Source organism: Liolophura sinensis, chromosome 1 (genome assembly GCF_032854445.1).
Source record: "Liolophura sinensis isolate JHLJ2023 chromosome 1, CUHK_Ljap_v2, whole genome shotgun sequence".
NCBI classification, from domain to species: domain Eukaryota; kingdom Metazoa; phylum Mollusca; class Polyplacophora; order Chitonida; family Chitonidae; genus Liolophura; species Liolophura sinensis.
Window position 1 is genome coordinate 30,453,181 of NC_088295.1, and position 12,260 is coordinate 30,465,440.

Below are 12,260 nucleotides of genomic sequence, written 5' to 3' on the forward strand. Positions count from 1 at the left end.
AGTGCTGTCAGGTAAAGGTGTGTTTACATTACGATGTTTCCTCACATGGGTGATTGACGGCAGGTTGAACCGGAAGTGAACAAATGGTTCAACTCAAGAAAATATTCGCGCAGAGGCGGACTTATTTTACTAACACCTTAACTTGCGAAACAAGGCATGCTGAATGAGAAATAAAAGATTAGTAACATGTGTACGATCTCAGTATGTTTTCGTAATAGTACTATACAATTTATACTGTGCCTATATAGGTACGGGAGGTGTTTAATCAGCACGCGACACTGGGTAATAGGTATAGAGCTTAAACGTCTTGTTTCTATGAATGAAGCTAATAAAATTAAAGCTAATCAAATCCGACCGCTGTGCTTACAGCTGTTTAAACTACCCATAATACCTGGCACATCCAATAAGTGTGACTCTTTCTGCCATCCTGGTAAATTCGTTTAAAATTCTCCTAAACCTGGATTCCAGTCGCTGGTCGGGGCGTCCGTGGCTCAGTTGGTAAGCGCGCTATCTCAGCGTAATGACCCAGGAGCCTCTCACCAATGCGGTCACTGTGAGTTCAAGTCCAGCTCATGCTGGTTTCCTCTCCGGCCGTACGTGGGAAAGTCTGCCAGCAACCTGTGAATGGTCGTGGGTTTGCTCTGCCCGGTTTCCACCCACCATAATTCTGGTCGCCGTCGTATAAGTGAAATATTCTTGAGTACGGCGTAAAACACCAATTAAATATATAAATAAATAATCACTGGTCGCCTTGAAAAAACAGAAATGCAAGAATTGGTTATGCAATGCTTATGTCTTTGATATATGATATGTGAAACAGCTTAAATATTTTTGTGAACTTAATGTACAATACAGAACATCTCTGATTTCGTATCATTTATTTGTAGGTGCAAATAAACTAAGAAAAATCTCACAATCGACACCATAACCGCCATTTCCCGAACAAATCCACACGTCCAAAGAGGACATCATGTATTTGAATTCTCCCGGAATTAGTCGAGGCTGTGATGACGTAAGGACCCGAGTGAGTGATGGCCGGAAGTTTTCACCCAGGTGCGGCGAGTACCCTCGAAATGTTGACCCACTGGGGTCCGCTCTGAAGAACCATGTGGTCCCCATAGTAAGAGGTGAGGGCAAAACTTCCTGTGAAACAGCATGTTCTTTAACAACATTTTCCCTGATTTTAACAGTAAAAGCCGGCGCAATGACCCGAGGGCCTGTCACGAATGCCATTACCGTGAATTCAAACCCAAATGATTCTGGCCTCCTCTGCGGTCGTACGTGGGAAGATTTGCCAGCAACCTGCTGATGGTCGTGTTTTCTCCCATAAAACACCAATGAAATTAATCAAATAAAATAAATTTTGTATATTGTCCGTGACAATTTTCTGCTCTATCATGTATGAGGTTTGAATGTATTGCCAGCTAAGACATGTTCAGTCAACATTGTGGCTGATCTCTCAGTGAACAAATACCAGTAGTGGTTTTATCCGGGTCAGGAACATGTTTCTACATTTTCTAATGACACTTATTACCATTCGCCTTGGTGTCTTTTTGTACTCCAAGAAGAGTTCAGTAAAACTAAAGAATCCGTCAAAGCTCTCCAACAGGTGATGTATTCGGGTGTTTGTAGAACAAGTAAAGATTAAAACTGAAGATAAGATATAAATGTGTACTCTTACATTCACTAACCTGGAACTCAGTCTTTTCGAGTGTGCAGTCCTCAACATGTCAAATATGCACAAAACATGTTTCCTTTAACCCTGAGTTAGTGATTCCGACTTCATGTCACCTATGTATCCGTGAATAACAGAGACCATAAATTAACACAATTTGCCTTGCGCATTTGCAGCACGCCAGACTTCCCTAGGGGGTATTTTCGATTGGACTCGGCATCGTCCGCAAAAATATAAACTCGTCCAACCCAACACAATTAAAGTTTGGAACCAGTTTTGAGCATGCCATTACCCATAGGTGTGCAACACAACCACAGTGTCCATTTGACTAACATTTCTTTTGTTTCCACCCGAATGGTTACTTGATATTGACAACAAAACAGTCAGCAAATCAGTAAATATGTAAATCGGTCAATCACTCGCATAATCACTCATCAGTTTTTGAGGTACACAATGTGTCTAATATTATTTAACAGGGCAAACCATCACTGTACGTGAAACAGCGAATTTATTTCCCATAACTAACTTTTATTTAGAATATGCGTTTTATAATTCAAATGCATGACAGTTTTTGAATTCAAATGCTGATATTCTCCTCAAAAAAGAGTTTTACATTGCATCCTATGTCAAGCGTATGTACCCAGGGAAAGGTATGGTGGCGCGGGTAGACCATTAGCTTTACTGTACACAGCACATTTCTTCACGTCACACGGGCTCTCACGCCACGCGTACCTAACCCCAAGCACGTGAGCGTTACCCCCACAGTGCTGATGATAATTCAAGTTTATAGAGGAGGTGCTGTGAGCTGATATGGGCGCTGCCTTCCAGTTGCTGTCCTTTGTGCTGCAGTGCGCATGTACATTCGTTGAGCAGCAAACCTGTGAAAAGGGATAAAAAAGAATAAGCCAGCACGCCCCCTTCTGTCTTTCAAACTGTGATAGTCCTATTTCTGAAGAGAAAAAACATTATGCTACAGCCTCTGATTAACTGATTTTAACTGAAGAAATGAGTAATATCAGAATCAGACAATCAGAAGTATGATCTCTTGTATGTTTTGCCATCTACACTAAAAAAATTGATCTCTTAATTTTAACAGAAAGTGTTTGTTTAGTGATTCTAGAATGTCTAGAATCTTTATAGTGAATTAATAGAATATGTGTGTTATATTTACCAGAATGTTTTTTGCAATAGCAGAATACATTCTAATATCACTCAGACTATAGACTTTGCCTTAAAATTACCAGATTAATTTTTGGAGTTTACCTACTTCAATGTAGACGGCTTGGTTGATACAACCACCGAAACAGCCGATATCAGGTTTTTGTTAAAGTGACATTACTTCGCCGACCACAAATTATTTCCCACAATTCCTCAGCATTAGGTTATGTGTGTTCAGTGACGTCACTCAGGATGGAGGAGGGTATAGACATGCGGACTACCATATATAACGCAGTGGCATATTCTCTCTATGTGTTTCTGGTAATATTTACAATTAGGTGATCGTCCTGTAAAACCATGTTGACAACTAACATTCAGCACAATGTATAATTAACACTTAAATTCTAAGTATGTTCCTTTTTTCAGCTTTTTCAAAGCAACTAATTCCAGTGAATTTTATTGTGCAACCGTACCGTCCGCATGAAAATTTGAAAAATACCTCGACTGACAATGCGTACCTCGTAGCCATCATTACTCCTGACTTCGATGGGTGTGCGGCCGTGGTCAAACTCTATGGTTAGTGTGCCGGAGTTCTTGTGGGCGGTTACAGATGTGGGGAAAGGCCCCTGATAATGTACATTTTCAACTCCGTAGGCAACAGCCTCGGCGGCCAGACCCAAGCGGAGACCCACGTCTTGTTTATAACGGGGATGGATTCTGGCAAAAATGAGAACACGTTCAGAAAATGTTTTTAGTAAATCATTTTCCATAAGAAGAAATAAAGAACACACGTGGGCAATTTTATATTCAGTCTAATTGGTCGCGTGTAACTGTTTGGAAAAGTTGATTGAAACGTTTCATTCTCTGTTTCACCTGAACCACGAATGTATTTACAACATCAATTTGTCGATGTGAATGCGTTGTGGGTTGAAGTCTAGATACGAACGTGTAACTGCAAACACAGCGACGAATATACAATGAATCCATTTTTAATTTCGATATACACGGAGGTTGTATAAGAATATATCAAATATAATTACCTTGGAAAGCACACCATTTGCATAAGATATGTATCAGACATATAAAAACATATGCAAGACATATAACAGACAAATATAGGACATGTATAGAGATGCAATAAAACTGCCTCTTCGGCTAAACTTTTCCGCTCTTACAACCAATATCTGGAGTAAAATATTTGACTGACTTACGCTCCCCAGGGGCTGTTGTAATCGGGTAAATCCATGGCAACGGCCATGAACACTTTCTTCAGCACTGAGTTAGGCGCGTAGCCTAGGTTTACTGTCTGAGCCCAGCGCAGATCTGGGAAATCCCCAATATTGTGAGTTTTGGACAAGGCAGCGAGCTGAAAACCCAAGCGGTTATTATACACAAGGAACACAAATTGTAATGTATTTTACATGAAATCCTACATATTACGGGACCAAAAACATAAGCCATTTGTTTGGTTAAGACATTATATAAAAGATTGCAAAAATAAAAACATATGTCCCATTCACAATGACGTATGTACCATGTGGTATGCACAGTGACATGTTACTCTATGTAGGCGCATAGCCATCATATCACAATGTCCTATCGCAGAGTAATCCCAAATGCTCAGCGTCAAGGGAGTGAGTGAGTGATTGGGGTTTAACGTCGTACTTAAAAAATTTTCCGTCTTATGACGACGAAGGAGTCCTTAGAGTGCATATACGCGTAATGTGCCTCCTTGTTGCAGGACGGATTTCCACCGCTCTTTTAAATAGTGTTGCTACACTGAGACGACTTTTCAACGGGCCGGCAAGTAAGTCTTAGGGCCCAGGATTGAACTGGGATCTACCGCCTCCGAATAAACGTCAAGGGAAGAAACTAGAATAATCTATGCGTCGAAACAGACATTCGTATGCCACCTGTCAATTTCTAAAAGCAATTCCCAAGTCACTCGTCAATTCCCAAGCAAATTCCTAAAACGACGAATAACAGAAAGCACTAAAGAATTCAGAAAGTATATAAAGTACGAAAATAGGACGGAATCATACAAAGAGAAGCAATAGTTGTTCAATTCAAGAAGAATTTTCTTCATTTTGTTGTGACTTTTGGTCATATTAACAAAATTTTCTCTTACTGATCTCTCATTGACTACTACTGTACATTGCTGGAATTTTGTCTATCATCATCTTTCAGTGAAAAACAAAACTCAAATCAATCGTATGTTTCAGACAAGGACACTGCATAGAGCCACATATAGATCTGACATTGGCTAAAGAACTAGGAGCTTTCAGTTTCATAACAATCTATGTGAATTTTGTCAGGCATAAGTATTGTCACTTTGATACATCGTGAGAAATTAGCAGATGTAGAGCAAAAACAAACGGGTTAACATTCCGGTTGCTTTGTGTCACAAGGGGGACAAACCATGTTACGTTTTGGATAAACGTTAAACATGCCTGTTTGAACCACTCGAATGTACAATATACATAGCATGTATAGATATATATTTCAGCTTAATATGTCATATTCGTACAGTATATTCTAGAATGTTTGTATTATAGCCATAAGTTCTCGTGTAATTTCTTTAACATCTGCATTTCTTTCACTATTGATTAATACATTAATTTTTTAAGTTAGTAAAATGTATCAGAACAATTATGTTTATATAAATGTTAACACCTGTACAAATCCGAATGGAAACATGGCGTTCGTCTCTCCTCCTGAGGCTTGGTGGAACTGTTTTCTCCAATCCGCGATCATTGCCGGGAACAGACATTTGTAACCAGATGGATCGTGGTCATTTGACTCTCCTTAAAGGATTAGACCGTGTAAATTGAAATCAGCAATAGGAGACAGACCAATGAAAATCGTTTCTGCAAATATATACTTGCTTTTATATGATATTTTAATCGATTTATTTATTATTTATTTGATTGGTGTTTTACGCCGTACTTAAGAATATTTCACTTATACGACGGCGGCCAGCATTATGGTTGGAGGAAAACGGGCAGAGCCCGGGGGAAACCCTCGACCATTTGCTGGCAGACCTTCCCACGTACGGCCGGAGAGGAAGCCAGCATGGGCTGGACTTGAACTCACAGCGACCGCACTGGTGAGAGACTCCTGGGTCATAACTCTGCGCTAGCGCGCAAACCAACTGAGCCACGGAGACTCCCTATTTTTAACCGAATCCAACTGTCAAGTTCTATGCTGTCGAATTGTATAGTATGCTTTTTGGACCATATGGCCAATGGCAAGGTGCTCTGACCTTACATTACGTATGTTTTTCTTTATATTCACCTTCATCTACAGGCGATTTTGTTGTGAGTATTACTGAAATAATCTTGCACCAGTAGGTTATAAGATTAGACATTAACTGGTACAATACAGTAACATACAAAAATCAGGTATTTTATCCACACGACATAAGTACAAGATCGTTTGAATTTAGGTACAATATACTGCATCTTCCATGTTCGTTATGGAACATTTACCTTGATACCAAACCGCTCCATATATGGTCATTTTCGTCAAAGGTCCCATCATAGAGTTCCACATAACAGTTGGTACATTTGGAACATAGAATTTACCGGGTTCGTGGTGTGGAAGTAAAAGTGGACTACAATAAGAGATTGTCATACATATGACAGCACTTGTTGTCTCGAGGAAAGGATTCTTTGGAACATAACATCGTAATATCGTAAAATATATCTAGAGAATTTGGAACATACAACATGTGGAAATTCATAGAGATTAAATTCAGATTTGAGCCGTGTGTTATAACGTGGCAGGACAGAATCTTACCCCGTTGTATTGAATCGGGCGCTAGTTAAATCCCCATCTCACTCTTAAATAACAATAATGCAAGACTGAATTTACGTCGTGATGACTTGTTTTTTCATACCTTTGTTCGCAGGGGACCAATGCTTCCAAATACTAAGGAGATCTGTTTCAGCATGTGTGGACGCCTGGTCTCTTATCGTCATTACCCGTGTGTTATTGGCGTAGCTCACAATTGTGTTTAAATGATCAACCGATAATCTTTTAACCAGAACCACTGTCTCTACGTCATTATATTTACAAGGTAATGTTTGTCATAGATAAGGTATCGACGATTTGAATTTTTTGTTGAGTGCAATTTGTTGCTCTGTTGTCTTTTATTTCCTCGCCTTAGGAGAGAAACAAAAATTGTGAAAAAAAAGAGAAAAACCAGACGAACATAATGTTTGGCATATTCGCCCATCAGTCTTTCAAATTTGAAATTGGTATCACATAAGTGTTAAGTTAAATATCAAGGAGAATGTTTTCCCTATGTTTTGCTCTTGTACCTGGGGACATTAACGTGGCAGGTTGACAACGCTTGTGGTGACATCCAGGGCTCGATGCGAGCGGCTCCCCAATCCGATGCTATCAGTCCTATGGGGTAGCCTCGGTGACGGTACAGATACTTCCCGTAAAACCAGCAAACCGCGGAGAAATAGTTCCAGTTTGGCCCTCCTATTGAACCTGAAAATAATTATACATGTACACATATTCTAAAAGCGGATCATACCCAAATGGTCGGCCAGGTTCAATGCCAGAGGTATTCAAACGCCATCTTGGCATACACGCGTTCAGCACCGTGGACTTCGGATACATTTATACATGGAATATGGTGTATGAATTTCTTCATCAAGGATATTATAAAGTTATATTTCTATTATTTTGCATTATTTTAGAATTATGCCATTAATACAAAAACCACACTGGCGAAAAATGACAAATTCGAACATAAAAAAACGTACGAAATGAACATTGGAGTATTTCAGTTGACCACAACACCCATGACGATATCACATATTACATTTTAATACATACACCTATATGTTATGCGATACAAATTGTACAGAAAAAATTGCAGGACAGAATTTTACCCCGTTGTATTGAATCGGGCGCTAGTTAAATCCCCATCTCACACTTAAATAACAATAATGCAAGACTGAATTTACGTCGTGATGACTTGTTTTTTCATACCTTTGTTCGCAGGGGACCAATGCTTCCAAATACTAAGGAGATCTGTTTCAGCATGTGTGGACGCCTGGTTTCTTATCGTCATTACCCGGATGTTAGGATAATTGTTGGAGTCTTCAATTTCATGAGCCGCGTTGAATACCTGCAAATATTAACCACAGATGGACCATAAGTCAACATGTTTGAAGATACTTTACTTTTACGTTTATGTTTAAGGTAAATCTTCACGTCTTATATCAATTTAAACTTCCTCGGTGGCCGAATCAATTTAACCTGTCAGATTGTTGGTTTTGCTCTGATTTCGTTGCACCTCCATGGCAAATTTGATTTAAAAAATTGACCTACCCTGAATCGTAACAAGACATTAATGTGCACTTGGCATATCGAACAGTGTCTGCAAAATGTTTCTGAAATCTGTTTTAGAATATCTTTTGTTCGTTATTACATGACGGTTTTAACCATGTGTTACGACCCAAACTGTCTGTATTGTAAAGAAATGACTTGTTCGAAATACACGACAGTTTAGCCGCACAAAAAAAGGTAACCAAAACCAGCAGATTTTATTTTACAACAATTTATTAGGTTTAACAAGAACAGATAACAAGACTTTTACAAATACTAAAGTACTTAAGTTTAACAAGAAAGGATAGCAGTATCTATTCAAATACTAAAGTACTTACATGTACAACGGTGTCAAGTCCAAACGGACGCATATATTCCACAATGCGGAAAACCATACAGGCATAAATGCACAAATAAGAGGGAAAATCCACAGTAACTGAGTGTATGACGAAATATACACAAAATCCAACAGACAGGGTCCGTGTACTAATTAGCACTGTCTACACAAGAGCACAAATTAAATATACAAGTTCAGACTGAACAAGTGCTCAGTGGAGATAGGATATAACAAAGCCAGAGGATATAAAGATACCAAAATTAGGCACAAAAGGCCTACTAAAGTAATACACGGCGAAAGCATCCAAAACTCTCATAATTCTCCGTTCTCCCCTTTGATCTGCTTTCATAGGTCTTATACAGACTGGTAGAATTTTCTAGAATAAGAAAATTCTTGAACACTTGTCGTAAACAAACAGGCACCGAACTGAGGGTATTCTGGAACCTTCTAAGGCAGAGGCAGACAGCAGGCACTGAACTCAGCATATGTAAGCAGTGGCAAGCTAAATTTAGAAGCTGGCGGCAGTTGTGCACATAACACATGTGAAAGCTAATGATTAAAGTTAATGCAAAACAAGGTATATATGTATTACCTGAGATACGGAAACTTGCATATTACTTTGCCCCGAACAAATCCACACGTCTCCAAAGAGGACATCATGTAGCTGAATTCTACCGGAATTAGACGAGGCCGTGATGACGTAAGGACCCGGATTAGTCATGGCCTGTAGTTTTACCTGCCAGACCCCGCCTTTAGCCACGTGACCACTGACCACGGTGGTAGACACTGAATGACCACCCGACAGTTACTGTTACCTTTTCACCCAGGTGGGGAGAATACCCCCAAATGTTGGCCCTCTGGGGTCCCCGCTGAAGGACCATGTGGTCCCCATAGTAAGAGGCGAAGGCGAAGCTTCCTGTCAAATAGTGAGTTTTCGACAACACATTTTTTGGCACAAGATTACAAATAAAAGTATTTTAATATTGTATACTGACCGTAACAATTTTTCGCAGTATCATGGAGTTTGAAAGTATTCGAACATTGCCAGTCTAGAGATTCTTTTACTACCATTTACGACATATTAAACCACTCACCTTCCTTGCCCAGCGTGGCTGCATCAGACAACACTGCCCAGAAATGTGAGACTTAGAACAGCTAAGATATGTTCAATCAACATTGTGGCTGATCTCTCACTGGAGAAGTGTCAGATGTGATTTTATCCGGGGCCAGAAACAAGCCTTATCAACGTGTTTATTTAGATCTACATTTCACTCATGGTACCATTCCAAACTGCGATAACGCCTCCCCGTCGACACAGTTATCTTCTGATGAACCATTCCGCTTGAAGTCTCTTTGCACTCTATGCGAAGTTCTATAAAATTACATAAACTATATATTTCCTTTGCCTTAGTGATAATCATTTGATGATGAAAGTCATAACTATTCGCCACGTGTAACATCAAGAAACTGGATTGTTCCTTATTTTCTATTTTTAACCATTATAATGCAAAGGACGTGCGGCAAAAACAGTTTGATGACAAACGATATATGACTGCGAGAACTGTCGACAACTGTGTGTAGTATAGTGAAAGTGGCGCTCAAGAGTACAAGATTTGCTATTCTGTGTTACAGCGTGTTGATAATGTTCATCTGTTTATATATTTGATTGGTAGTTTTACGCCGTACTCAAGAAAATTTCTCTTATACGACGGTGGCAACATTATGATTTGAGGAAACCGGGTAGACCCGACGGAGACCCACGACCACCGCAGGTTGCTAGAAAACCGCCCCACCCAAAAGGAAGCCAACGGGAGCTGGTCTTGAACTCACAGAGACCGCATTGGTGAGAGGCTTCGAAGTCATTGCGCTGCACGTGTGTTGTTAAATGGTTTAAATGAAACAAATTTTCTATGGCTATCATATGTATTATACGATTATCTCACAATTAAAATTAGCAAGAAATCCAGGTGTACCCCATACCAATTACACGTTTAATGTTAATGTTCAAAAGTATCATCGAAAGAGTTCAAACATTCATAAAAATGGGCATTGTTCTAAAGAACAAGCGCAGTACTTGCTGGTTGTTATGTTTCAAAATATGTTTCAGTATACTTCCACCAAAGCATTTGTGCCGCTTCTTGACGAGCTAATGCACGTTTGCAATATCTTTTTACAAACCAACGAGATTGCCAAAATAGCACCCCGTTGAATAAGAAAACGTTCATGTTTTATATCGTGAGGTACAGCCAGGCGATAGCGTACTTTGATCCCCCATTTGGCTCAGTCTACTGTCTCTTAACGCTGTGTGTTTATTTGATTTGAATTTTAACGCCGAACTGAAGTAGATGAGAAAGAGCCTCCCCCCCCCCTCCCTCCTCCGCCACTTTAAATGTTAACCCTTTGGCTTGCCTTGGACTCAAGACTATGTTGTCAGCCTCACAACGGATTCCAAAATCGCTTAAATAATGTTGTTGCAAAGCATGAACGCATTGCACAAAGGGATTGTAGCTGCAACCCATTGTAAACCGTACAACTGACTTTAAAATTGATTGTAAACCCTACAACTGAATTTCCAATCGATTGTAAACCCAACAAATGATTTTACATTTGATTGTAAACTCTACACTTAACTTTACAATCTATAGTAAAGCCTACAACTGACTACCTACGATTGTAAAAACAAGTTACGCCGCTCGCACAAAGTAATAGTAAGGTGATTGTAACTTTTGAAGTTACGATAGCGATTGGAGGTAAGATTTGATTCGTACATAACTGTACCCTGTGTAAATGTACAATGTACCATTCAATAACTTTTCTTGCCTTCATTTTAAAGCAATTCTTTATCATAATGATTCAGCAGCTAACAACAACATGTGAGAAGTTCTAGTAACGTTGTTTTGAGACAACTGAGTTGAACAATGCAAACGGCATTGACCAGTCTGTCTGATATGGATGCCAACTGAGGAAATTTCGCCACGCGATTTGCACCATCCTCGTGCCCGCGGCCCGCTGGTGAGGCGAAATTTCCTCATCCGGCTTCAATAGTCTAAGGAAAGTCTTTTGTACTTAACAATAATTTTGGGGCTATTGAAAATATTTACAACAGGGCCCACTTGATTGTAGTTTTTGATTGTATGTTACGACATTTCTAGCCTACAATCCCTTCGCGTTAGAGGTTGTCGATGGTAAGATATGTTCGTGATCTTACTGATTTACAAACGATTTAGGTTTACGTTCACTTTGTACAAGACAGGGCGAAAGAAACAAACCCGGTACATATACGAGTAACTTGTCTGTCATCTGTTTCCGCTCATCTGAGTCTATGTGGATACTTCCAGAAGTCAGAAAATAGTCGTTAAGTGAAGTAATCTCCAGAGATAAGCCCATATCTTTATCTGCCATGCTTTATTTGCTTGCTTTAAAATTTAGTTGAATTTATGTAGCATGGATTAGTGATATACAACATGTGTACCTCAGACACAAGTCTAACTAAATTTTGCGTTGATTTGGCTTGATTATTATGAACAACAATAGGCACGGGACGTAGCCGCGCTATTGTCTATAACCTTTCACAGAGAGTTGAGAAAAGTGAACTAAAAGAGTTACCTAAAACACATGGGAGGCAAGCAAGGAAGGTTATTCACGGATTCTGGGTTTTTTACAGTAATTTTACCTTATTATCCTTTTCCTCGTTGAAAGGAAATATAAACATGTCTGGTTTTCTATATCAGATTCATTACGGAA

General features: G+C 39.4%; 1 protein-coding gene across 1 annotated transcript; it reads right to left on the bottom strand.

The window, feature by feature from the left end:
- Nucleotides 1–1,045: 1,045 nt before the first annotated feature.
- LOC135476434 (sialate O-acetylesterase-like) lies at nucleotides 1,046–11,918 on the bottom strand. Its single transcript, XM_064756498.1, is given in 12 exon segments — nucleotides 1,046–1,143; nucleotides 2,316–2,553; nucleotides 3,352–3,550; nucleotides 4,045–4,199; nucleotides 5,507–5,637; nucleotides 6,322–6,446; nucleotides 7,156–7,333; nucleotides 7,841–7,979; nucleotides 9,109–9,315; nucleotides 9,317–9,432; nucleotides 9,611–9,643; nucleotides 11,786–11,918. Coding segments are annotated over 12 exon segments (1,752 nt in total).
- Nucleotides 11,919–12,260: the final 342 nt, after the last annotated feature.